The sequence below is a fragment of the Aythya ferina genome, assembly GCF_964211825.1.
Source record: "Aythya ferina genome assembly, chromosome: 16".
In the NCBI taxonomy this organism is placed as follows: Eukaryota; Metazoa; Chordata; class Aves; order Anseriformes; family Anatidae; genus Aythya; species Aythya ferina.
The window spans coordinates 2,499,011-2,526,517 of record NC_140315.1 but is presented as its reverse complement, the minus strand read 5'-3'; the positions used below and the strand labels follow the sequence as shown (position 1 = coordinate 2,526,517).

The window sequence follows — 27,507 nt, the reverse complement described above, 5'->3', positions numbered from 1 at the left end:
GGTCATCGAGTCCAACCTCCAACCTAACGCTAACAGCCCTCCACTAAACCATATCCCTAAGCTGTACATCTAAGCGTCTTTTGAAGACTTCCAGGGATGGTGACTCCACCACTTCCCTGGGCAGCCTGTTCCAATGCCTCACAACCCTTTCTGTAAAGAAGTTCTTCCTAACATCTAACCTAAAACTCCCCTGGCTCAACTTAAGCCCATTCCCCCTCGTCCTGTCACCAGGCACGTGGGAGAACAGGCCAACCCCCACCTCTCTACAGCCTCCTTTAAGGTATCTGTAGAGAGCGATAAGGTCACCCCTGAGCCTCCTCTTCTCCAGGCTGAACAAGCCCAGCTCCCTCAGCCGCTCCTCGTAGGACTTGTTCTCCAGGCCCCTCACCAGCTTCGTCGCCCTTCTCTGCACCCGCTCAAGCACCTCGATGTCCTTCTTGTAGCGAGGGGCCCAAAACTGAACACAGTACTCGAGGTGCAGCCTCACCAGAGCTGAGTACAGGGGGACGATCACCTCCCTAGCCCTGCTGGTCACGCTGTTCCTAATACAAGCCAGGATGCCGTTGGCCTTCTTGGCCACCTGAGCACACTGCTGGCTCATATTCAGCCGACTGTCCACCATCACTCCCAGGTCCTTCTCTGCCTGGCAGCTTTCCAACCATTCCTCTCCCAGCCTGTAGCTCTGCTTGGGGTTATTGCGCCCCAGGTGCAGGACCCGGCACTTGGCCTTGTTAAACTTCATGCAGTTGACCTCAGCCCATCGGTGCAGCCTATCCAGATCCTCCTGCAGAGCTTTCCTACCCTCAAGCAGATCGACACACGCACCTAACTTGGTGTCATCTGCGAACTTACTGAGGGTGCACTCGATGCCCTCGTCCATGTCACAGGACTTACTTGTTTCTTAGCATCAAGCAGTTCTTTTCTGGAAAAACCCCAGGATCAACTTCACATCCTCACCAGCTGACTTGCATTGAGAAAATTTGGGCTATTAGGCCAAGAGAGAATTTCAATGCAAACCCAACCAATCAGGGAAAAAGATGCTTTAGAAATGGCCACTGTGCCAGGCAGCACCACTAGCCTTGTGTGAGGGCTTCTGCTCACTTGGAGTAAGGTCTCTGTAGTGTGAAGGAGAGGAGAGTATTGCCTGAAACTTAGGTTGGGAGGGCTTTGGTTATTGGAAGTTGTTTGTAATTTACTTCAGGTAAGCAAGGTGTGTGTTTTTTTTGTGCTTTTGTTTCCCTAATTGTAGAAAATTGTTGATGTTAGCTGTAATGTGGCTTTGAAAGTATGTTGCTAAGTAGGTGTAAGCAGAGGATAGTGAGAGAGCATTATCTTTTATTTGTGCTATAGCTATTTAATATATTGAGTTGGTGTGGAGTGTTGTTATTAGCTATTTATATGCTTTGTAGAAGATTTAATGCCTTTAAAGTAGGCAAACCATAGCAGCTATGTTTTTTTTCTGTAAGCTAAAACTAAACGTATGTTTCTTCTTCCTGTGCCACATCTTTTTTATAAAAAAAAAAAAAAATCAGCTGGTAAGCTTTTGGGTGGAGTAACTCTCTTTTCCTTTTACTGTGAAGCTTGTTCAATGCTCTATTCTGTTAGTCATCTTCTGGGGGGCAATCAATTTGATTCTGTTATGTGAGTGTATGACCCTTCAAAGTGTGTTTACAAGCCATGTAGAAAGTGTTCAAAGCAGTAGCTGAGCTGCAGCCTAAGTTTTGCAGGGGATGGCCCTTCCCTTAGGTAGGATGGGGACTTAGATAACTGGACATTTGTTAACTTTAATTTCCCCTTGTGTAGAACTAGTACAGGCAGAAAGGGTCCTATCTTTCCTTGAGTTAAGGCTGCCTTTCTTTATCAATTGAACTTAATTATTTTGGGCTGTTTCCTGGAGAGTTCTCTGTAACAGAGATATTTCTCTGTTATGTGAATTTGGCATAATAAGGTTATGAGTAGCCTGGTACTGTGAACTGGACATGATCTCTGTGTTTGCTTGGCTGTAGCTGTTTTCTGCCCTGTCTCTCTTTTATGAGCAAAAATGCAGTCTGTTTAATGCTAGCGTGAAGGCTGAGCAAAATGATTGGGGATTTATCTCACAGATCTGAGGCTGAAAGCTGGATTGGCTCTGCAAGAGGTAGCATAGGTTTTGCTCTCCTCCTTTACTATCTGTTCCCACAAGCATCTCTCCGGTAAACTGGCAGAGGGGATCAGAAAGTGCAGGTCTCCTCCCTTCAGACATGCTAGCAAGGACTCAGCAAAGTACACAAACACCAGATCTGCGATTAGGCTGCAATTCTGAAACAAGCTCAGTGTTGTCAAGAGCACGAGATTTCCAGAATATGCGTGGGGGTGAGCAGGGGGGATGTAGGACAAATAATGCAGGGTGAGTGCTGTCTGACCCTGGGAATCCAGCTGACTGCTCTGGATTATCTCATTCTCTTTCAGAACGAGGGCATGGCGGACACAGTACCAGCAGAGGCTTCTCTCAGGACTGCTCACTTCGAGCTCTTCAATTTCAGCATGAGGGACAAAGCAAGAAGACTGAGGACTTTTTCCCAGTGGCCAGACAGCTCACCGGTGCCTGCCTTGGATTTGGCTGAGGCTGGGTTTTATTTTGTGGGTCCAGAAGACCGCGTACAGTGCTTCTGTTGTGGTGGTATCCTGAAGGATTGGAAAGCTGGCGATTGCCCGATGTTGGAGCACCTGAAGTTCTTCCCTTTCTGTGAATTTCTTTTCCATGGGACTGTGCAGAACCAGCAACAGCTTCCTCTCCAGGGAATATTTGACTGTGTGGATGGGCAGCTCCTCAGCCTCCTGCAGTGGATGGACATTGAGGAGGTAGCCGTGCCCAATCTGCCAGCACACCCAGAAATGGTGACAGAGGAGATGAGGCTGTCAACATTTCAGAACTGGCCGCAAAGTAGTGAGATGCGTCCCGAGCAACTGGCTGGAGCAGGATATTTTTACACAGGTAGGAACACCTAAGAAAGTCTCTTTCCATCTGTGTAATGTTGTGAAAGTATGTTTGTGTACAGTGCTTCCTGGGAACCCATAGCTAAATCTGAATTTACTGTACCAAATGCTGGAGGGAATGCAGAAGCAGAAGACTTGGCTAGAGAGAGGAGTTGACTGTGCCTTGTGCAAGTTTTGCTTACCTGAAACATTCTGAAGAGCAAACAACAAAAGCTCTGCAGGGGCTGTAACCAAGTACTTGAGATTGCTGGCTAACAGCACAGTGTGAGTGTTTTATCCACGCTGCACATCAACCTAACATACTCTGCCAAAGCCCTCAAAGAAGCATGCTGTCCTCTGCAAGTGTGGTCCCCTGTAAAGCAGGATCAGTTGCATTTCTATCTTGCTGTCACACAATATCTTCGTGAATGTGCTGCTGATTTGGGATCCTGCAGCACTTTAAGATTTCTGCCTGGCTATTGGTGCTGCTTCCTTTGCTTCTCACAGCTTTATGCTGAAGTATTTACCAGCACTTTGGTGGTGAAATGTTTCTGGCTCTGTTCTGGTGATATGAATGTGTATGTTAGCTGGTATCTTTACACCAGCTTGTAGCTCCTAGACACGGAAGCAAACCTGATGAATTAGCACCTTTTTTAGCTGAAGCTCTACTTTGAAATCCGCAGTGTTTCTTAAAACTCTTATTCAAGGTAGTTTTTGAAGATGTGTTTAATGTTATTGCTCGCCCAGATACTTGCAAGTACACTTGGTATGGTTAGAAACCACATCCTTCCTTCTGCACGTGCTGCTTTATGTACTGCTTGGGCAGAAGACCCTCGTATGCTGAACTCTGGCTTTTGGGTACTGATGAATCCACTAGTAAGTCTGCCTTTCCCCTTACTGACAGGAATGGAAGGATGATGTGTTTTAAGCATATATTTTACTGGAATTAATGGGTGTTGAGCCTATTTATTGCTTGCACTTTTAGAAGGGTTTGAGGCACTTCCTTTGTATGCCATGTTTTGCGTAAGCCCAGGCTCACACCTCAGCCTTCTCAAAAATCCAACTCAAGGAAATTTATAGGTAGATAACCCATTTGTGGCTCATGTTCATAAGGAATAAGGACACTGGACTTGTATTACCAAACTAGAAAAGATGCTTTTTTGAGCAAAATATGTAATGTTTCTTGTTATCATATGAATGTATGGTGGTTCCTCCTTGAAAGCTTTGCTGGATAGGTATCAAGTCGGAGAAAGTGTGAATCCAGCTTCCTGGATTGAGCAGTTGGAGGAAATCCTTCTAGTATAATCATGACTGACTGTAATTAAATGTTGTGGGTGGGAAATCCTTTTTTTGTGATCTAATGTAGTGATAATTGTGTTAGAAATGTTCCTTCTTCCATGTGATGAAGGGATCTATGGGTTTCATATCTGCACATCAGTAACTGAGATGTGGAGGGAAGTGGCAGTCTGCGTCTACAGACTAAAGTTCCCTCTTTGAGAAAAATCCTGGGTATCACGAATGTCTCATGCTCTCATCATTGCAGTAAAACTGACTTGCCTCTTTCTCCATTTGAGTACTATTTCTTAGCAAGGCTGCCCTTTCCTTTCATCTCTAAATGTTGTGATTGCTGCATCTCAAATCTGCACCTCTGGTGTGCATGTAGGAAGGTCTGTCTAAATAACTGACCTGCTCCTCTTAGCAAACAAACTTATTTAACTCAAGCTAATGGCTTTCTACTTCTGTAAGACTTTCACTGAAGCTTTGTAACCTCAATCTTGTGGTAAATGCAGTTAAATACTAAAAATCTGCACCTGTCTGCTCACAGCAGGGAGCAGCATGTCTGTAGCAGAAGAGCATCAGCTACTTCAGTTTACCTGCTGCTGTTTCTGTCCTTATTAAATTTCAAGGAACAGAGAAGACCAGCTTGGCCAGGAGCACAGGATAAACCATAAAGCACTGTCTGCAGCTAAAAGCTGCCTTGTGCTGGACTTGATTTCTCACTTGCAGATCTGCTGTTTAAGAGCCCCCCACAAAGGCTCACCTGGGGACTGTTAGGCAGCAGCCTGTGATGGCAATCCTCTGCTGCCACTTAAGCTGGAGAGCAGTGGAACCAAATGCTCAAAATAAGCCAAATGGTGCTCTGATGTTCAGAAGATCATGTCTCTGACCCAAATTTACTGAAATTGTTCAGGCTGCACTGAAACTTCCATCATCCTTAGGGCAGTGTAGAGAAATCAAAGCCAAGCACAGCTGAGAACTAATCAGATTGTGAAGAGACTTGCAGTAGCAAGGTGGGGAGCTCGGGACCATATTGCCATAAAACTTTATGCTTATGGGATAGCAGCTGTGTGTGTTGTCTGCTGGTTCTAGCAGATCATGGTTAGAAATGGTGTGTTTATAGGTATAACTGCTTATAGCTGTGCTCTAAATGTAGGTGTGTGTGCACGTGAACTAGATGATCACATGTGGGCTGTTAGCTTGTGACCCAGCTCTGGAATCATCTCAGCCAGCTGCAGCTCTGGGATTTCTGACTATCTTTGGATTTCCTGCCTCTAAACAACTTGTACAATGCTGATAAATTTGTCATGTGCTCAACTGGTCTGTCCTGGAGTCTGGGGTTTGTACTGAATCTCTCCCCAGCTTCTCATCTAGGGCTAGGGGAGCATCAGGTGATGTGAGATCTCATACACTGTTTGATGTCTCTTTCAGGACAAGGGGATGTGGTGAGGTGTTATTACTGTAATGGAAGTGTGAGGAACTGGGCTGTTGGAGATGACCCGTGGAGGGAGCATGCCAAATGGAATCCAAGGTAACTTGGTCTTGGCTGACAAATCTGTCTTGTAGCAAGGCCAAAAGGCACATTGTGTGTGTTGTCTGTGTTTTTCTTATTCCATGAGACAAAAGTACCACCAGCTGAGGGACAAGGCAGTCAGACACAGGTGTACAAGTAAAGGGTGCTGCGTCCAGGCCCTGTTATAGCTTAGTTTCTAGGTTTTTCTACCTGGCTAGAGCCAAGTGGGAAGCTAGTTAAGTAAATTCTGTTATGTTTAACTGCATAAGCTGTTGCTATAGTCTGTAACCATCTCAAAGTCTCTGAAACATTGAGAGGCTCCAAATCCTTAAGGCCAAAGTTCCAGGGTAAGGGACCATGTTCAGGTTTTAGTAGTGGGCCAAGACAGAAAACTTGTTTGTAGGTCTGCCACTTAGTCTGTGTTATTCTCTTCACCTGTGGGAGAACCAAAGGTTGGCCTGACAACTTAATCATGTCTCCTCACCTGCTGACTCTCCTATTTCTCCTAAAATGTAGTGTGTGTGTGTGTGTGTGTGTTCGGAGTCTCTCTCCATGTGTTGTCTTAAAGCCAGCTCTTGAGATACCCTGTACTAATGTATTTAAAACTTTCTGCTTACAGGTGTGAATTTCTGTTGGGGTCGAGGGGGAGAGAATTTGTTAACAGTGTTCAGGAGTCCTTTGCCAGCGCTCGCCCTCCAGTAAGTCATGAATATTTTGTGTGTAGTGAATGGGAGTTTGTTAGCTGAAGTCTGGTGTATGTGCTGCTCTTCTGTGACCATCCTGTGATGTTTTCAGGGACGTTCCAGGGATCAGACTGAACAAGACTCTTCTGCTTCCCAAGGTTGGTGCTGTAATTACGTGGAGTCTTGTCTTCTGTCAAAAGTGGTGTTTGTTCTTCCACCTCACCCCAGCTTCTGTGCACTCTGTAGACTTGGTGTTCTTGAGAGGTGTTTTGATGTTCTAGAAGCAGTTTCTCTTTATTCTTAGGAAATGGTCTCTAGCACAAGAAGCAAATGTACTTGCTCTTGAGACCTTTTATCCTGTTCAAAACAGAACATTCAGCTAGTCTGGATGATGATGTGACTTTTGGCTGCTTGCCTAACCCTACCTGGACTTGTTGGTGCTCTGATGGTTCTGTTTCTGTCTGTGGAGTTGTTCAGACTGCAGTGTTTGAAGTGTATTCAGTAGACCAGAGAACAGCTAGAAGGTCCCAGACTGGTTCTGGGGATCTATTACCATCTGTTATTTGCTGCTGAAAACTTAAGTAGGTGAAATTTGGCTCGTGTAACTGGAAAACTGATTTCCTCATGCTCTTGAAGAGCTTGTCCACTAGGTGACCTTAAGAAAGATTTATGCCTTTTGAACAGGCTGCCAGCTGAATTTCCCACTTAGTGTTAACTGATGAATGGTTGAGCTACATTATGAGGTGAGAGAGGCTTCAATTTGAGTGTTCTTGATCTTCATGAAAGCAGTTCTGAGGCTTCTGTTCTGGGATATGAAAACAAGATTCTGGACTAGGGCCAGACATGGAGACTTCATTCACTGGCACTGTCCAATAATACACCTGAAGTTAGTCTCCTGGCTCTCATGGAATTGCTTTCAATGACTTGTGAGTTATGGTTGGAAGTAAAAGCTGTAAATCTTGATGTTGGTCTGCCTATATAGATAACTTGAGGAATGTTGTGAAATTAATGCCACTTTATATATGAATGACTTCAGAGAGCGGCATGCTCTTCGCCCAGTTACCCTCCCCTGCTTTTTTTTTTTTTTTTTTTGGTGAAGTATCTGCTCACTGCTTTACAGATCTTCTAAGGAACTGGAGATCGCTGTCTCTTCCTTCTGTGGATCCGTTTTCTGTAGCACGCAATGTCCTGGAGATGGGCTTTGACCCATTCTTGATGCTTAGCCTGGTAGGCAACAAGTACATGCTGACTGGGACTCACTACCTGTCTGAGTCTGAACTGATTTCTGATCTGCTCCAGCTAGATTTGGAAGAGAACAGTGTGAAGGAAAGCAGAGGTATGCCTGATTTGCCCACCCATGCTCTTGATGGAAGTTTAACCTCTCATTCACTTGATCTTGAGCGCTGTTGGGACTGTCCTGAGGGTCTGCCTCCTCTCTTCCTAGGCTGGAATTAACAGCAGTCATGCACCTAAGCCTGAAGAGGCTGAAGAATAAGGGGCTGTGATTACTGTAGTATCAGTAACTGCACCTCTCCAGTAGGCTGTGGTGTAGCAGACAGTATTGAAGCTGTCTGCCCGTAACTGCAGTAGCAGATGAACATTGTAGGGTTTCTGCACAAACTCACATCCTCACATCAGTTGATGCAGATGGGCGGACAGAGGCAGTTGTGTGAAGCAAGGCTTTTAGGATGAATGTGTACTCTAAGCCTATTTGAAATCCAATCAAGGACTTCATCAAAAATACCCATAGTTCTGTTTGGATAATGTGTTTTATTTATGTCTGTCTTGTGTTACTTGTCTTATGGAGCCTCTGTGACAAGTGAAGTTTATCTAAGATGTAGTTTCCCATAGACTTTTTCTGGTACAAGCCTACTTTCCAAAGCTCCTGTCTCTGTATCAGCAGGCCACCCCTTTAGCTAAAGCAAAAAATAAAATGACTCTCTCAAAGGTGAGAGTGATTAAATAGTGAGTGAGCAGGTGCTGACTCCTGCTGTCTGATAGATAAACCACCTCTGAGGAGAGAATTCGATTTGGACATATGTCAACCTCCTTACAAAAATACAGTGCCCTAAGCACCAGAAAGCATTGGCTTGACCAGGCTGAGTGCATGAGGTTAACAGTTCTGTAAACAAGTGCTTGACTGAGTGGCACTGACATCAAGGACATCGCATCTCTTTCAACAGTACCCTCTGAAGAGGGAAGGAAGGGGTAGCATTTTAATGCCATCTTCTCTCCTGGTTCTACAGATGCTGAAACCTCATGGTCAAGAGAAGAAATGCAGTCTGAGCAACAAAAGGAACCAGGTGCACTGGGGTGACAGTGGTGGGTGAGGGAACTGCCCAGATACAGTCAGGATAGGTTTTTATAGGAACAGCAGCAGTGGTTATTGTATTTGTTGGTTTTAATCCTGAGAAGGAATGTGTAGCAGTCCAAACGGTGGTGGAACACAGGGACCTTGTTGAGGAATTAGATTTCCTTTGTGAAGCAGGCTATTATTTTAAAATAGCTTTTTTAATCAGGGATGTTACATATCTTTATACTACAATATTGACACCTGTCCCTACTCAGTCCAACATGATTAGATATGCTGAGCCTTAGGTAGGTAAGAGTAAGTCTGTAATAGCTGTAGCTTTTCAGTTTGAGTGAAATTTGCCTGAGAAAGGTACTTCTGACACTTTCCCAGTCAGTCACTGAACAAAATGATGAGCAAATTGCTTTGTGACTACTTAAGGTGACAGGACTGGCCCTCTAGAGCTGTCATGATACTAACTCTTTGGGTTTTCTCTTCTTTTTGGTGAAGAAGCAGCTCCGCTGAGCACGGAAGAACAGCTCCGCCGCTTGCAAGAGGAAAGGACATGCAAAGTGTGCATGGAAAGAGACGTGTCTGTTGTGTTTGTTCCATGTGGCCACCTGGTAGCTTGTAGAGAGTGTGCCCTCAACTTGAGACTGTGCCCGATCTGCAGAGCAGTCATCCGGCAGAGTGTGAGGACTTTCATGTCCTGAGCTATGATGTGCTAAAGAGGAAACATTAATCTAAGCAATCCACTCATAAAACAGAGGAAGAAAAGTAGTTTAATACTGTCTTATTTGCAGGGCAGCCTGGCCTAAAACTTAGCCAGTGCCAGGAGGCACATTTAATAAAGTGATGATTTTAAATGTAATATTCTGTCATGTAGCAAATAAAGGTTTGCCAGTACTATAGCTTGCTAACTGCAGGGGAAAAATGTCTTTAAATTAGCTGTTCTTTCACTGAATAAAAGGCTTATCTTATAGAGATCTGAGTATCTGATTCTTGTATGTGCCCTGCTGGTGCGGATCCCACAATGTCAGAGTGGAATCAAGTTGTAGGTAACACTGAAGGACGGAAATCCAAGTTACAGAAGCATGTAGAGGGAGAAACAACCTTATACTATCCACCAGTTTCCTTGGGAATTCACAGAAGATATTGTGAGGGACCTGCAGACTCCTAACCCCAAAAGAAGGGAGGAGGATAAGGACCAAGCATGCCAAGTTGTGTAAGTGGGAATAATTCTGCATCTGAATGTGACTGAGAGATTTGATACCTGTTACTTAAACACAGCTGTGAAGACTGGAGCACGAGCTCTGGAGTCACTTGTTTAGGTCCAACCCCAGGCACTGAACAGGGTCAAAGCCTCATCTCCTTAACTTTAAGGTGTCAGGTAAATATTAATGCAGCTTTTGGCAACGATGAGAAATTACCAGCTGAGCAGTTTAAACTCTCGAACTCCAAGGAGCTGGTGGGTCTCCTGCCAGCCAGCAGCTTTTGCAGTGAGCAGAGCTGTACCACTGTGCTAAATTAAGCATTGCATCTGGGTTCAAGCTATCATTGGCTTTATTTTGCCACTAAAAATAGCAGTGAAAGCTGCATACATTTTAAGTGGGCGTACTAATCTGTGGAGGGGAAAACAGCTCAGTGTTGGATTAGTGTTATTTGCTCTTAAACTTCAGCTCTGCATAGCTGGAACACAGCCTGAGCATCAACGGGATGACAGGAGGCTAAACTGGCCAGCTATTTCTAGGCTTTTTTTTTATTATTATTAAAGTTGGTTTGACTAGCAGTAGTCCCAAGCGATGCCTGTCACCAACAGAGGGCACTCCTAACCTCTGGTAAGAACCCACTTGAGCAAAGCTTTCAGTTGCTCCTAATCTCACGGCTTGCTGGAGATGCAAACAGGGAGTTTCTGCCCTAACAGAATAGTTATTGTGTAGCCTTGCAGTACTGACAGTAGTAGGTCTAGCACAAGCAGACCAGCAGGAAGGGCTGTGAGAGCATGAAGAAGGAATGTCTTTGCTAACAAAACCCAGAGGAGGTAATTAAGCGTGGAATATGATGTGTAGTGTCTTGTCTCGCTTTGTCTTCTCAGAGTGACTTTTTTCATAGCAGTTGCCAATACTAAATATTAGAAGCTCACCTGATCCTTTGTTTTACTTCTAGTGAACGGTACGTAATTACCTGTGTTCATCATAGAATGGGAAGGGTAGTTGTTGAGAAGCTATTCAGTCATCAGACTTGTATACAATTAATCTTTACTGCAGGATTTTGAAGTCAAGAGGCATGCTGTTAAGTGCACAGCTCTGTGCTTAGTCTTGTTAAAGTACTTAGGAAATGTTTTTAGCTTCTGTAGTAGCTGTGGCATTAAGTCTTGGTCAGATGAGAGAGTATTAAACATACAGACAACAAAATAACTTGAGGAATTCCTTTCTGACTTTGCGCTACCATCTAGAATAATTCCCCTGTGTAGTAATTCCTTTGCTAAATGATTAGTGAAACACTTCAGTTCTTCAGAGCTGAAACATTGCTTTCTCCACCACTTGTGCTGAGTTCTGTTTGTTCTCAAACAGGGCCAGTGAAGAATGCTGGCATCTGATGGAATTTCTGAGGAAAAGATTTTTATTAAACCAGGGAGTGTAAATTAAGGATTTTCTAATCATTTATCTGGGGCCTCTAAAATTCATTTTGCCTTTCTTTAAGTTTTAATGCAAAAATCTTGATGATGAGCACTTTTTTTCTACCCCTTTAGGGAACATCAAGCGGGGCAAGTAGGGAAGCGTAATATAGGAATGGGCTGAATCAAAGTAGAGGTGGAGAAAGTGCTAAGCAGCTGTGTACCCACACTGCTATGCCACCTCTCTGAATGGTGTAGTAACTTGTTCTGCTTTTTTTTTTTTTTTTTTTAGGTTGGCACAGCACTGAAGGTAGAGGTAGTATGTTTGGTCAGGCAGAGCTTTTTCTTCCTCAAATTGAGGAAACTGGTGGCAAAGCAGCAACTCCCAGCTGTCTGTTCTGCTCCATCAGAAGCTGTGGCTTGGACTGGCCAGAAGGAAAAACACCCTTAGAAAACTTCAGGAACATGCTGCTTGTATCTGCACCTGATCAGAACATGAAATGTTTGGCTGCAGTAGGCATCTGGAATGCACGTTGCATATAAATTGTGTATATTCTATTAGCACTAATTTTATAGAACAGCATTTTGTTTCCTGGATCCCTTCCGAATGGGACAAATAAAGGTGCGTCATTTTGTCATTGACTTTAGCACTTAATGTTTTTATTTCTTTTTTTCCATCCTTCCACCACACTTTCCTTCCCTAGCATGGCTTCTGGCTTGACTCCTCTGTGAAGCACTGTTCAGAAATCCCAAGGAACCTTGGACTAGGCAAGACAAAGAATTACGACAGCATGTGGAGTGTACCAGCCAAGGAATGCCATGAATGGCTGGACGAGCGCTCCCGCTGCTTGACACGTAACATGCTAGGAGATTTAGTTAACAAAACTGACACTTTTTTAATTGCTGCAACTCATTAATGCAACTTAATTACAGTTATATCACCCCTTTCCTAGTCCCTGTTCCCTCCCGTCCAAGTTATCCTATCACAGAAATGCCTTCCAGCAAGAAACTGTTGGGACTGTGCCTGAAGCGTGGCTGTGTGGTGAAGAAAGCAGGAACAAAAATGTGATCCAGGAGGAACCAGGGGTGTTTTCCAGGGTCCTGCAGCAGGTAGCAGTTGTGCATACGGTTACACCAGTGTTAATTTAATGTGGATGGGCAAACCCAGAGTAAGCTACAGCTGCTCTGAGAATGGCTTGGCACATTGAAATGGGGCTAAGCTCCGTGCTGAGTAAAGATTTGGTGCTTGTGCTAGTTTTTTTTAGCTGTTTAGCATTTATAGTATTTAAGTCACAGAACATTGAAGTCAGTTCTTACTACTAAGGAGTGAATAACTGATAAAGAGCAGAAGAGGGGAAGAGAGTCCTGGGTGAGGGGAAGAAAGGGAAGAGCTCTCATCTATAACTTAAAAAAAAAAAAAAAAAAAAGTTGAGGGTGTGCAAGGAGCCTAAACAACTCAAATGCAAATAGCCCTTACCTAGTTCAATACAGGCAGGGAAGACTTGAGGTTGTGTTAAGGGATTTAGGCTCTTTCCAGAACAAGGGAAAGGAGAAGGGAAGAAACTAACTACAAAACATGAGATGTCCCAGGGTGTTATGGTGTTTCCTTCTCTATGGATCCGTGGCAGAAGGAAGCAGCTCCGACTTCTACTGTATCTCTTGAGAGAGGCTCCTGGTGAACTTCTTCTGCCTGAGGTCTTCAGGCCGCTGCCATCTGTTGGCGAGTACCACCAGGCTATGGTAGGAATGGTTCATCAGGGCACTTGTAGAGTTAAGAACAGACTGCGTGGTCATCCTTCGGTGTACATTCATTGCATATGAAAAGAAGAGAAGGAACAACAAATGGAATGGAGTTCTCCATCCTGCATTTCCTCTGCTGGAGATCCAGGCCACAGGGGATTTTTTCCTGCAGCACCTTTGGAGTGCAAGATTTATCCATCCTCTGGCTCTTCTTTATTTACGCAGGCCTGTAGAGGAAAAAGTGAGGCAGGGCATCAATACGGATCTCGTATTAAACTTGAGTTAAACTGTGAAGACGAGGACAAAATTGGTTCTGTTTTTTCCCCGTTGTGGGCTTTTAAATACAATGGGTTACAAATGAGGAATAGGACTGAGATCAGAGGTAATGGGGTTAATTAGTGTGCAAGTTTGGAAAGAATGTTATGGATATACCAGACCTGAATATACTGCAGTTAGATGAAGGAATAGTTATGAGCTGGAGTGTTAGGTCCATGGATCTTCAGCCTTTGGAGCTGCTCAAAATTTGGTTAGGAATTTTAAAAGCTAGGGGCATCTCTGGAATGAGGTAGCTTCTTAAAGCACATCACTGCAATTTCAGTGCTGAAGCATCAGTATAAGCATATCTACTTTTGTAGCCAGCATTAAGGATGAGTGAAGGCTTTCAGCTGAAACATCACCTCTTAAACATGCAGCTTCAGGTTGATCAAAACAGTTTGCAAATTCAGGTTGATATTCAGCAAATGTTTTTGTTGGGGGGAAGGGGGGAAAGTCTACCTAGAAAGAAAAGCAGAAGGATTTTGATGTATGTAGTGTTGTGTTCTTGTTTTCCAAAGTGGGCTTAGTATCTTGGTCATTTAAAAAAAAAAAAAAAAGTTTGGAGGAAAAAATGAATCCTAAAGAAGTTTTAGTTTTTCCCACTCCCTCCCACGGTGTTTCAGTCTGGCTATTTGCATACTTGTACCTCTCAGTGAAGCTGAGAGGTACAAGTTTATCTACTGAAAAACCCACTTTCAATGCAGTTTAAGTGGGTGACTGTTGTATGGGGTTTACTCCTCTAATTCAGCATGCTCACAGCTGCTTTGTGCCTGGGGCTAGCAGGCAGGCTGCAGTGCAGAAGAGCTGCTGAGGGTTATTAAAGGAAGCAATTACCCCTGAGAGCCTTGGATCCCTAATCAAGCAGTGCCTCCTGTTGCTACCCTGTCAATACTGGTGTCTCCATCTGATAAAAGTCACACCCTTGGTTACCCTCTGGCCCTTTCCAGTGGTAGATCTAAGGGAAGCAAAGTCAGTGAAATCTGGCTCAATAAATAAAGTTACATCGATAACTTATGAGCTTTACGAGAGTATTCAGTGTGCCAGGTTGTGCCCATGTTGTGGACAGGAGCCTTACAACTTTGCAATTCATTATGGGTCATGTAAGTGTGGTGTTCAAAGGCAGGGAGATGTATTTATTATTTGTATTTATTGCCCATCTCTCTACATTTTAAGTAGAGGCTACTTCCCATCATCCAGCTAGCTCTTGGTTTTGCAATAAATTACGTACAGAATCATGTTATGAGACTAATCTGTATTGTAACTGAGCTTACCCAGTACTGAAACACATTGAGAGAATGATGTCAAAGGCCTGAATGGATGCAGCAGGCAGGAAGTGCTGACAAGTTATCGGATGATCTGGGCCTCCTACTGTCTTGGCAGGCATTGCAGGGTACTGGGAGATAACAGCTTTAGTCAAACTTCAAAGCTGGCTGTTAACCCTTCCGTGGTTATAATGTGATCTCTCTTGCTTCAAATGGGAGCTCTGTTACTGCAAATGACCAAGAAAAGCAGCCCTGATGCCTTTTGCAATGAAGCCTAAGAGGAGATGGTAGTGGAAACAGGCGTGGCCTGAATTTGGTCTTTTAGCTAAGGAAAGGCGAGAGCTCAGTCTTTCCTTCCTTCCTGAAATCTCATTGGGAATGTTCTCTTTTGGTCTCAGGAGAATTACTTTGGCTTTAAATAACTGCTTTATTATCCTGTGGTTAAGTACTTTCACTCAGAAAGTCATACACTAAAGATTTAACTTCCATCAAGTAGCCTAATATTTTATTATTAATTAGTGCAATGTGGTGGTGAAAGTATTCTTACACAGAAAAACTTCCAGAAGGCTTTCTTAAGCCTGTGACTTGAAATAGGAGTTATCCCACTCAAAATCCCCTAAAGTCAATGACATGCACAACAGAAACGGTTGTGGAATCTGAAATAACTGTATTTATAGAACAGTGCCACTGTGTGAGTGGTGGAGAGGCTAATTAAGATGAAGAATCCTCAAAATCATGCGGTTGTAAGCACCAGTACGAAACTGTTATTTCAAAGAGAAATAACACCTGGCTTTTATCACTTGTGTGGCATTCTGTTAACTTCCTTGCCACTGAAGTGAAGGAGTTCAGCTTGAGATAAAGCTGGGTGATAACTGGATTATGGGCTGGAAGTATCTGCTATCAGTAACAGTGTTGGGAGGTGTTTTTTTCAACCTAATTCAAGGTAAAGGTATGTGAAAGGTATGTGAGAGCATCTTTCAGTGCAGGGGGTAGAAGCTGAAGGCCAGAAGTACGGGTGCACACTTTTAAATGCCAAATTTAGCAGCTGATAACCACGGAAGTACATTACCAAGGAACACATTCTACTTCGAACTTTGACAGTGTATTGAAAAGTTACTTGACTCAGAGGCTGGGTAGTCAATACGGGAGCAGGTCTAGTCCCAGATTTAAGCAATGCATACCAGCGTAGGCCAATGTCACTGTTCTGGGGGGCCTTCAGAGTATGGAAATCCCTAATTTGGAGAGAGAAAGTAGGGAAATATGCAAGCCAAGACAAGGGAGAGGACACAGAAGAGAGGAAGGAGTGTGATCTCACTGGAAAAGGACAGGTAAAACTAGGTTGTAGAGGGTAATGCAATTAGACAGGGAATGAATGAAAGCGATTCTGTTAGACAGTTGTGGCAACAGGACAAGATCATCATCAGGACAAACTGACTACTGTCAAATGGGGTGATGCCATCCTAAAATTAAAAATGGAAGTTCATAGCTGCAGTTAGCTCAGAGTCAGTTGTAAAATGTACTTGGTTTCATTCAGGGCTTCCATCAACAAAAACGAGAAAAAAACAAAGCACATGCTCCTGACCCCTAGCTGCTCTAAAAATTAAACTTGAATTTGGATGTATTTGTTGTTTTGCATCTTCTTGGAAGGATACAGAATGTTTTCAGCCATCATTAAATGACTTTCATAGCGGGACAAGGGCAGCTGGCCCTCAGTGCCCCATGTTGTAAAGCTCTATAGCATCGTTAGCTGAGAATCAGGTAGGTATCTACTCCTACTCCCACTCCTGCACGTGGAAGAGAGGCAATAACTAGTCTGGAATAAACAAAAATTAGTGTTTGGCTGCTGTGAAATTTATAGAAGGTCATCTTATCTACTCCTTAGCAGCTGTTTTCACCTCTAGTTAGTCAGGAAAGAAATATTATATTGTGCTGGCAGAAGCTATCAGTGTGTGAGTGATGGTCTGAACAATGGAAATGAACGGAATTAGCTGTGCACTTCAGTAGCTTACCATCTTATTAAGACCCTTGTAAGGAATTTTTACATTGCTAGCTTCTCAGTGGGGATTAACATCTCCCCATACAGAAAACTTCATAATTACCAGCTTTTTTTCACATATGGAATTGTCATTTTAAGTAAAAAAGCAGCCCAAGCCCCGTACTGTAAAAGCACACCGCTGCGCCAAGCCAATAAATCAGGGAGCTGCCTACAGAAGTTCCACGGCTTCTGCAGACTGTAGGAAGTTCCATCCCACTGTGACAAAATGAGAGGGAAATCAATATTTAATCTCCTGTAGCATCTCTTCTAATAATGCTATTGCACCCCCAAAGTTACAGGGAATTTAACTGCTTTGCAGCAATGACTTATTCTTCTGGTCTTGTGCTACGTTACAGGGCGACACCTACAGATTTATCTGCGGGTAGTTTTTCTTCTTCCAACCCCACTTTTCTCCTCCATCTTCCCATCTTTCTTTTTGGCAGAACTCTCTACTAATATTATTCCCCAAAACAACCTTCCTGGGTGGCTGCTTTTACAAATTCCTGCAGATTGAACTGCCTTCTGGCAGCTTGATGCAAGAAGCACAAAAAAATCACTCTTATTGCTGCTTTAGATGGATAATGCTAGCCTTTGTTTGAGATTCTCAATAAGTACCAGCTTTAAACTGGACTGTGTAGAAGTGCACTCGTGTGCCGTCAGCAGTGGAAGGAGAGGAGCTGAGGGCAAAAGCAGGGCTTCAACAACAGCTCTATTACACTGGTGTGAGAGGAGCTGCTGAGGATGCCTCCCTTTCCTGCTCCCCCCTCTCAGCTGAGCTCTTGGGATGGCACAAAAAAAGCTGCTGTTCTTGTGGGCAACAGAATTCCAACACAAATGAAACCTGAAGAGCAAACTTTCCCTGTCCTGCATACAAATTAACACTCATTTTAATTTGCTGGTGTGTTAGCTTTGCTCCTTACAGGCTCTCTAGAAGCATGGGCAGATACAGAGGGAAACTGTTACAAGAATCAAAGTTCGATGTGCTGTTATAGGAGGATGCCCAGTGATCAAAACTGCGTGGATGCACAAGTCTAAGTTCAGTTGTGACTGCCCACAAAGCTGAGATATGGCTTAAATAACTAGAAGCTGCATTTATTTTACCCTGGTAGAGATCTGTCGTTGAGCCTGACATGCCATAATTTAACTTTAGGATTGAGAATCATACTCTGCTGTCCCTCTGGCTTATTCTCAACATTCACTTATTCTCAGCTTCCTCACAGCTCCCACCTGTACCTGCTCAGGCAGCATTCAAAGCCTCTCTCTGCTGAAAAGCATCCAGTAGCTTGTTTACAATAGCATCCTGCAGCTGGCCCAAGTGCTTCCTATAAACCTCACTGCCATCAGCCAAGCTTTGCCCTGGAAACCAGGGGCTGAGCAGAGGCAGTTTCACCCTTCCTGGTGTTCTGCAACTTGTTTGTTCCTTCCATACCTGAAAAGCCTGCTGGAGAAATCAACCTGCGAGGAGGAAAAACCCCAAACCAATGGCACCCCTGAGCCGTCAAGCTCAGAGGCATGCACAGCCTCTTAGCGTAGGAGACGATACTTACAGGTATGTCTGCTTGAACAAAAGGTTGGTGGGTTTTTCATTGACATGGTAGAGAGGAAATGGATCAAATCCACCAATGAAATCAACTGAAAAAAAAATCAGAACTCAAATAAACAAACAAACATGGCCAGAAAGTTGGAAGGAAATGAAAGGAAAAGTCGGTTCGTGTCATGGCATAACACAAAAATCAGTGAGAACAGAAAAATGATTCTTCAGGTATGGATTGCCAGGTGGAAAGTTCTCCCTCTTTTCCTGGATGGATCCCCAAGGCTGGACAAGCACGCCAAAGAGGAGATTCGGCTAATGTAGAACCCAAAGCAGAGAGCTAACAAAAGACCTAAACCAAACAAAAGCTCCAGAAAAAACGAGAGGACCTCCCTCAGCCTTCTGGGGTATTGCTGCCACGCCGTGACTTCAGAGGAAAGGGAGCTGCCAAAGCCTCAGCCGTTCAGCAATGTGCTGAGAGAAGGAAGCTGGGGGCTGGCTCGTGAGTAAATGCCAGCAGAGAATTTGGCAGCACAGCGGTCCCCGTGAAGGTTATATACTGAAGTAGGAATTTTCTTGCCCCACTTGTCTTTCCTGCAAGACAGACGACAGCAGCTTTGGAGAGCTGCGAATACCCCATTGTCTGCAGCTCTGCTATTTTTCAGGTCCCCTCTGCCAGCTCCGTTTCTTTAAATTGTATACAAGTCGGAACAATGCTTCCCTTCTCCAGTACTCACAGAAGGGCGATGTAACTAAACCAGGAATGTTTTAAGGGACAATTCCCCTTAGTAACCATGGAGCAGTTTTCCAAGTCTCTCTTAGTTCCCCTGAAATTAGGCCAAGTCTGCACTACCAAGCTTGGCCAACACAGCAGGGTCAGCACAGGGATGATGTGGTGCGGTTTGTGATCGACCTAGAAAGCCCTGCAAAAACCTTTAAAACATATCCAGCTTAGACTCCTCTCGATGCCAAGTTAGAGCATCTTGTTTGGAAGTACAAAAGCTATCCCATCCATATATAACTGGCATGTTATTAACTATATAAATGCCTGTTCATTTTCCTTTCCTGAAGGTGGCACTATAATTTTAGATTTTAGCTCTATACATTTTATAAAAAAAAAAAAAAAAAAATAGAAAGAATGTTTATTAAATATATAAGAAGTGAAAAAAAAAAAAAAAAAAAAAAAAAAAACAACTCTAAAAATATATTTAGAAACCCAAGGAGGATGTACCCTCACAAATTCCATCTTGATGGGTAGCCTCATGCTGACACTGTGGTTCTGGAACAACTGTGAGTTAACAGGTGAAATCTCTAAAGATTCTAAGCAAACTGGGGGGATCCTTCCCAGCACTTCCAGTGAGATTGAACTTTACTTAGCCACTTAAAAAAAACTGTGAGTATTTTAAAATTGAAACTGTTGGCAGTTTTAAAAGAACAGATGCTAACTATATTACCTCAATTGTGCAGCATCTAAATTAGGAAGGCTTCTTAACGACATGCAATTTACAGTAACTGTCTGTTACCTTTAACAAAGTCATCTCATCTCAGCACCCAACCGTGGAAGCACCCAAAAGCCAAGTCTCTTAAAGAGAAAGTCTGAGCTGTGGTTCTCTGTTGCTACCACCAAGACATCTCAGTGCATCAGGACACCTGAAATACTCTTGCCCACGGTTCAGTGTTAGTAGGTCCCTACTGCTGTGTTTTCTCATGAAAATCACGTTAGCATGAGCTTCCTGATTAATGTGCCTCAGCACTTGTAATTACTTCATGCTGCATATCAAAGGAACATTTAAAAGAAACCACAAATGGAAGAGAAAATTAAAACGCAGCTCAAATTCGTTCGGGTCACTGCAAGGATCTACCACTGTGAGTGTGAAATATTGATGGTTTGTCATTGTTAATTATTCAAGCTGGCATTTTAACTCCAAGCTGGGAAACTGGGAGGAAAAAGGAATTTGTTAGTGGAAGAAAAAATAAAAAGTATCCTGGAATTAACAACCCTGTGTTTCTAGATAATACTTCCTTCCATGTGATTGCCTCTCCTACCAGATCCCTCCCATAAAAATGAGCTCTGTCAAGTTACTACCTTGCAATATTAAAAAGAGTCTCACAATTCAAGCTATTCAGCTACCAGAAGAGCTATCGGATATTTTTTAAAATATTACTTATAACAAAGTGCCTTCACTAAGTGCAATTCCAAGCTCTGAACAAATAATCAATAAAGCCAGCAGAATGAGTTCAGCCGCACAGGAAACAACAGCAAAACACGAGGACAAGTCAGATAAGCAATGCAGCTCATCTCACCCGTATGAAATCAACATTCTTCACATACTTTCAAATAGTCAGCTCAAAGCTGTTATTTTTCAGCTACCATCCATGCCAGCTGCTCTTTAAAACAACAGAGCTACTTGCACAAATCTGACAAAAATCTTAAGGAAGTGATATTTGGGTATAAAGCCTCTGAATCAGATCCTTACCTGGAGAGAACTGGCCTAGACCCACTGATTTCAGTAAGAATATTCCAATTTAAACATTCTGAATTCAAAAACAGAAAGGCCAAAAAAAAAGCAGAATTCACATTTATTTGATCCCTACATATCCATTCTTTTGTTTGCAAAAGTATTGGTCTCAAGAGGATATTGAGAGGGACAGTAATACAGGTCCAGGCTACAGGTGCCTGGATAGATCCCGTAGACCCAACCATCCTTATGAATTCTCTGAATTTTTGCTCTTTTCTGACCCATCACAGTGAAGGTATGACACTTGAGAGAGTTGTCAACCAAACACGAGAGTCAGCTCCATCATCCTTCCCGTAATTCAGATGCAGTGCTTCTTCTGCTTTTAAATTAATTTGTCAGGATGGTTCTTGGTAAGAAATCTCATGCTCTGCTTCGTCCTCAGCTTATGGCACATGATACTCAGCAGGTGGCCCAGCTGAGTACCAGGCTTTGCTGTAGTTTCTCCTGCTTAAATTTCAGTGGCATTACTCTTCAGCTATAGAAGCCTGAGAACAGAAGAAGCTGCCCAGTTTCTCTGAAGCCTAGCCTGAGTGAGTAGCTAACACCACGCTTTTTTTGTGTTGGAAGAGTAGCCAGATTACAGCATGTAACACTTAGTGACGTGGGGAGAAATATCACACAGTAAAAACAGCTGATCCTTGCAAGGTAGGCAGGACCACATCACATAAAGGGAGAGATGGAAAGTAGTCTGATGACAACTTGTTCTTGATAGATGAACATCTGAGATAGAAAGCAAATTTAATAAACCCTTTCCAGGGGATCTGTTGATAAATACTTACAGCTGTCTTCTTCTTCTGTAAAAACACTAACAACATAACAGGCGTAGACAAAGCCCACCAGCTGGAAAATAGAGAGAATAAATCATTTCAGCATCAATCTTACACGGCTGGTCAAAACCCACTTGGCATGACGTTAGCAGCCAATATTTATTCTCCACTTGGCAGCACTACCGTAACGGTGGAGCCAAGTCATATTGGCTGTGAGGTGGGGAGTACAGGTGGAGGCTTAGAGGAGGACACTGCAGGGAGCAGACTCAAAGCTCAAAACTTGACCCATCCTCACCTTCAGATCGTGACCCGCTGTCACTAGAATGGTTGGCAAGAACATGGGCTGGCTTTGTTGATACTGAAACTAAGTTTATGCTCTGTAAGTGCTAAGTTTATGCTCTGTAAGAAGTGATGGGGATGTAGGAACTGAGGGAACGTTTTAGACAGACCTCTACATACAGGGATAGGTTTTATTACCAGAGGTTCAGGTTTTATTAACAGAGGTTCAGCTCCTCAGCTCTGTATTCCTGTGATAAGGGGAATGAAAGGGAAGAGAAATTACACTGGTGTAGGAGCAATCAAAAAGATGTGAGCAGTTTTTATGCAGATGAGGTAGAAACTTAGTTAACCATGAGAACAGTGCTGCACTGGCAGCAACGTTCAGAGCCACTGAGATCTTTTGTAATGTAGGCTTGGAGATCTGAAGTTCATTGGAAGGAAATCCCAGTCTTACTCTAGGTCCCCATTTTCTAAGGGTCTTTCTATGGAAAATAAACACTGCTGCATGGAATAATCAAGCACTCACTGGGCCTGCAAAGTAAACGGGCTGGGGCATGGTGAAAAACAAGCAAGACAGTAGTGATGGTCTTACTTCACAAACTGCAGAGGCTAGCAGGAAACTGCCAGCTCCTGGGAGGAGGACGGACACGGGGAAGGAGCAGTAACACAACGGGGTGCCTCTCAAATAGCCGTCCTGGCGTGGCACGGCCCTCATGTCAACCCATTGCTCGGAGCAGTGTTTTGAGCAGAAAACTAGAGTGAACGTTAAAAAAGCAATTTATGGGAGCCCAGCGGGTCTGTGCTTAGTTGATAGAGCTTTGTAGGAGCTCTGAAGTATCAGAACTGCCGTGTTCAATTTCAGTAGCAAGTTGTTACCCAGCCTGAAAAGAGAAATAAGCTTTTGGTACTGTGGGAATTAAGCATTCTAGATTCAGCAAGGTTTTATTTTGCTCTGCCTTCTTCCTGGTAATCAAATATCCTCTCCATCCTTCATTTCACATCTTTACATAGCACCCCACTTAGCGAGATCTTGGTTGACAGTAACCGTATTAGTAAAGTTATTGTGAGGCGTAATTGTTTTCCACTGTGAACTCAATTCTCCTGAACAAGAGCTAGGATGTAACATGCAGTGACTCACTCCAAGGGAAGACAGAATGATGCATGGTGAAGCTCGGAAAGTAGAGTCCATTCATTTTTAATATGACAGAAAAATACATCACAGCAGAAAACAAAAGGCAAGATAATGAGATTTCTACTGGGGAGTTATAAGACATTCTTGATTTCTCCAGCTCTCCCAGACAAAAGAGACCTTGTTGGACGGGAATGGAATATTTCTGTAGCATCATCAAACCCTGTATTGCCTTTACATCTCCTATAATCATCCAAGAGACGAGCCAGCTCTGGGTGGGCCCTATGGAAACACATCCCCGTACCTCAGTGCAGTAGAGGTAGCTCTGACATTTTTTGAGTTTGAAGGTCCAGCCATTTGTATTTCACAAGAGATAAAGGCCAAATCACAGGGCTGACACACACACAAATATCCAAGCAGGGAAGATGCATCTTGAATGCATGCTCTGATTCCAGAGGAGCTTGAGGAAGGCTTTCTCCTTCCCCAGATTTTCTGTCATGCCCCAGAGCAGGAACTTTGGATTAACAGCCATGCAAAATGGCATCAATCATCCACTATTATTATATGCTATAACATATGCACACAAACCTTATCTAAGGTTGCCATTCCTGATATCTGGGTCAGGGAACTCCTAATTCCAGCTCTGTTGGAGCGGAAAGTTTTGTTTTTATTTCCTGATAAAAGTTTCAAACTGACGTGACTGATGTTAAAATTTTTCTTTGCATTTACCTTATAACCCATTCCTTCTTGACAAGAGTTTCATCAATAATAAATTGCTTATTCAGCTGAACATTTTTTTTTATTCAAATAATTTCTGCAAGTCTTGCAGCCTGCCCAGAGTAGGAGATTTTCCATGGCAAAGGAGGGAAGAGACCTACAAGATAAATGTGAGCACATTTTTACACTGGTTGACCTAAACCGTAATTAACCGTATCACCTCAGGGGTGATGTGAGCTCCTGGGACTCCCTGCATCTTGCTTCCTGCGTGAATTGTGAATGAAGCAGTTACAGAGAAACGCCGTTCCTATCGCCCAGTTGTTCTCAGTCTGCTGGAGCACGCCGTGAGTAGACTCCAAGAGACAGCAGTGGTTGCCTTCTGACTGCATTCTTGATGAAGATGTGTCAAGCCCCCAGACACCACCACAGTTATCAGTAATTAACACTGAGCAGAAGGCTTCAAAGGCCAAGAATTCAGAAGTAATTTTGCTCTTGCTCAAAACGTGGTCTTCATTGCTGATTTCAGTAAGAGGGCTTTAAGCTCTTCTATCCCAGGGAAATAAATAGCAGGAATTCTTAGATCTTTGTGAATCACATAGGAAAGGTGGAAGAGGAGGGGAGAAGTCAGTGATGTAAAACGACACTAAGCTATTGCTCTAATTCCCCAAAGAATGTTCCCGGGCTTTAGCCTCTGCTGCTGTTTCTCCACTTGTTCTGCATGTTCAGTACCAGCTTCCTCCAGGCTGCACAAGTATCCGATTAAGCTTTTTATTAGGAACACATGTCGCAGGCAGGTGTGTTCAGTCAGCCTGTCGGACAGCCTGGGAACGCACACGCTGCCGAGCAAGGGAGAGGATGGAGCGAGGGGATGGAGCTGGGATGTCACAAGCATTGTGCCAGCCGATCAGCAGAGCAGAAAAGGCAGTACGTGTTCCTAAAGAACAAGGAAACAAACCAGTTCCTCGTTCGTCTGAAGTTAACTTTTAAATACTGAGTTGAAGAGTGTTCATGGAAGAGCAGCACCGAGGTAAAGCACTAGAGGCACAAAGACTGAATTACAGGAAGATCTAACGGGAGGGACCAGCTGGCTGCAAGCATACAAAATACTTGAAGGATGGTAAGGCAAATTTTAGAAGGTGTTACTGCTGCTTGTATAAAATCTTAGCTTTGATCTGCATCTGTTCTGGTGAAGATTCTGGGCTCTTCAACTCTTCTCTCCAGAAAAAAGAGAAACTTCCCATTGCTTTTTTTTTTTTTTTTTTTTTTTTCCCCACCACAGAGTATGTGCAGAATCTCCTTCTCCAGGGCAGATGTACTCCAGGTTTCACTTCTAATCAGAGCTAATGAAGCATGTGTGCTCTCACTGAGAGACTGGGGGGAAATAAAGAGCCTTCTGACCAATTCCCAAGCTACAAGAAAGCCAAACCCAGCCTGTGAGAAAGCTATTGTGGCCAGATAGTCAAAATGGAGCAAAATCCTTTGATTCCCTGACCTTCTTTACTCTTTGGATGCAATTACAACCACTGAAAATCTAGCTTCTGCCAACAGCAGAGCATCTCCTGCGCCTTGCTTCTCACATAACATCTGCTGTCAAAGCCTGAGCTGCCGCCTTCCTGGGAGCCTTCCAACCTGTCAGTCTGAGCGAAAGCAGCAGACAGGCAGCTCTCTCGGTTGGGAGGATATTTCCAATTTCCACCCCAATTCAACGAAGCCTGAGGAAAAGCCTAGACCTCCCCGCTCCCAGAACTACCATATGGGCGGCCCAGAGCTATGCCAGGTATTTCAGACCCAGAAATCACTCCTCTCCCTGCTGGCTGGCGAGCTGGGGAGATGCAAGATGAATCCTTGGTAAGATAAAAACAAAGCAGATTTTTTGACACTGGCTGCGGTTGCATTTCCTGATTAGGTTCTTAGGATTAGTTTTACAGTTACATTTCTACACCAGTACAGACTTCAAGAGTTTTTATTCTAATTGGAGCTTTTCCTCCAGTGTCTTCGGTGCTCAAGCACTGAGCAAGATTTTCATTCTGGGCCCTACAGCTACTCGTCTTGTGTGTGGTGACTGATGTACCCAAGTTTGATCCCGCTCCAGTTTAAAGGAGCTGCTTTTGCCTTCGAGGGGTACAGACAAGCTCTGAACAAAAGCAGACTGAGACCTTATGCATCTTCCTCAAACGTACACCCAGGAGTGGGATAATATAGCCAGCAGGAGTCAAGATGACAGCTAGTACTGTGGTTGCCATATGGGCTAAGGTTTGCTTTCCCTTTGCTTTGGCATGCACGATGAAATCCAGTGAGATGAGCTCAGCCTTCCCCAGGCACACAGCACGGTGCACTGTAGGTCCTTGGGAGTCTCGAGGAATTGGGACTTCCAGAAAAGAAGTAAAGAAGTCTCCTCAGCTGGGTACTGCATAAAGAACATGGATATCACACTACTGTATCTGGAATTTAAAAAATAAATTAAAAAAAAAAAAAGGGAAAAAAAAAACTATCCAACAACTTCTAAAAAACACTGAACAAAGCAAAACCAGCAGAATGGGACAATTTTGCTTGTTCCTTCCCCTTAAAATGGTGCTGACTACTGAGGCCTCAAATGCGTGGGAGATGAGGAGGGAACTGGGTCATGTCCCTGGCTGCATCCCCTGAGCCATCAGCTCCTCCTCGTGGTTTTTGTGCTATCGATCTGGCCTCTCTGCCAGCCTGCTGCTCAGTACCTGCCTGGCGCTCTGGGAAGGACGGCAGCCTGTAATAAAATCTGCCTTAAAATGAGATAAAGAGCACAGAAAGAGATCCTGGCAGGGATCAAAGAGTTTGACCCTCAGAGGCTAAGAAGGGAGAGAAGTGGCTGACTGGTTTCAGGCGAGGTCTGAGTGAGAATACGAAAAGGCTTCTTTCTGCCTTACCTCAGCAAAGCAGAGGGGAAAAGCTCTGTTTTTCCCACTACATGACAAAATTATATGAACATTTCAGAGCTGGCAGGAGCTACAGGCCTGGGGCTTCAATATTCTGCTTTTATTACAGGACAAGCACAAATTTACCTCACTCTGCACAGCTCAGCCCATATGGCTTCCTTGCATACAAATATTTTACCCTCATTTCCAGGGTTTAGGATGTAAAAACCCACTGTGAGTTAAGTCTCAGGGAAAAGGATAGAGAAGATATTTACCTAAATCATATTTTATCTTATAGTTCCCTCCTGTCTCCCCAGCTGGCCCCTTGTGGTGGTTTACAGATGCAGAGGGAGTACTGGCCTGTGCCCTGGAGGAAGCAGAAAACACTCCTGGAGACACAGACTGCTGAGTAGCAGTGTGAGCACTGAGCTCAGGACCAGCTGCCTAAGTCCGTAAGACACCTTGAAACAAAGCCCTGTCCCGGTCCACGTCAGGACTGGTTGTGGGCTGGACCTCGAGCCTGGGACACGGTGCTTGTGGCAGCTCGGACGCGTAGAAGGATGCTAACGGTGACACTTCTGCACTTCAGGTCCTCCTGTTCTGACTTCAAAATGTGTCAGTTGTCTCACCAAATTCAGGAACAGCACCAGATCAGCAGCAATCCTGCTCCACCTAACAGCTCTTTATAAAAGAAAACGAGCTCTGATCTTCTGGATGCATTGGTTTTCCTTTCTCATACACATGCATTGAAGCAACTCGCAGACACTTTAGGTCGGATCCTTTTCCCTGAAGGAAAACCCACCAAACATTACCAGCATAAAGCCTAGCAGGGGCGCAGGGTGACTTGTTGCTGGCTGGTTGTGTGATGCATTACCCCACATGTTGGGCTGCTGCTGTGCATGTCCAGTTTCTCTGGCAATATCATTCATAAGAACCCATGAACAAACGAATAAGAACATTTTCAAAGGCCTTTGCAATCAGATGAT

At 43.9% G+C, this 27,507-nt stretch overlaps 2 protein-coding genes across 19 annotated transcripts in view; one reads left to right on the top strand and one right to left on the bottom strand.

Annotated features, from left to right (window-relative positions):
• The first annotated feature begins 882 nt into the window (after positions 1-882).
• On the top strand, positions 883-9,703 carry BIRC7 (baculoviral IAP repeat containing 7). Of its 16 annotated transcripts, none has more exons than XM_084538240.1 (8): positions 883-1,201; positions 2,449-2,974; positions 5,665-5,764; positions 6,366-6,444; positions 6,542-6,587; positions 7,550-7,765; positions 8,676-8,732; positions 9,233-9,703. In XM_084538240.1, the coding sequence occupies exons 2-8, from the start codon at positions 2,458-2,460 to the stop codon at positions 9,430-9,432; spliced, it is 1,215 nt and encodes a 404-aa protein (XP_084394366.1). In that variant the 5' UTR covers positions 883-1,201; positions 2,449-2,457; the 3' UTR covers positions 9,433-9,703. The 16 variants fall into 16 exon arrangements, with proteins under 16 accessions (XP_084394366.1, XP_084394363.1, XP_084394360.1 ...); XM_084538237.1 differs by having other exon boundaries at positions 9,230-9,703; XM_084538238.1 differs by having other exon boundaries at positions 1,011-1,210; positions 9,230-9,703.
• Positions 9,704-11,966: 2,263 nt separating this feature from the next.
• NKAIN4 (sodium/potassium transporting ATPase interacting 4) overlaps positions 11,967-27,507 on the bottom strand; it is a 47,128-nt gene continuing 31,587 nt past the window's right edge. The window contains exons 5-8 of one of the 3 annotated variants that reach the window (XR_014698624.1): positions 21,518-21,578; positions 18,236-18,320; positions 13,754-13,850; positions 11,967-13,303 (exon numbers count right to left, since the gene is read on the bottom strand). Coding sequence is in view for 2 of the 3 variants with exons in the window: in XM_084538246.1 (XP_084394372.1) it covers positions 13,294-13,303; positions 18,236-18,320; positions 21,518-21,578 (156 nt within the window). In the remaining variant the exon portion in view is untranslated. The remainder of the gene's footprint in view (positions 13,304-13,753; positions 13,851-18,235; positions 18,321-21,517; positions 21,579-27,507) is intronic. The other 2 variants (XM_084538246.1, XM_084538245.1) reach the window with 2 other exon arrangements.

Excerpts from the sequence above, each read along its gene's own strand:
- BIRC7 (XM_084538229.1), top strand. The coding sequence starts at position 2,380 with ATGCAGGGTGAGTGCTGTCTGACCCTGGGAATCCAGCTGACTGCTCTG. Across the intron at positions 5,765-6,365 it reads CATGCCAAATGGAATCCAAG|GTGTGAATTTCTGTTGGGGT; the intron begins GTAACTTGGTCT and ends TTCTGCTTACAG. Across the intron at positions 8,733-9,232 it reads TGAGCAACAAAAGGAACCAG|CAGCTCCGCTGAGCACGGAA; the intron begins GTGCACTGGGGT and ends TTGGTGAAGAAG.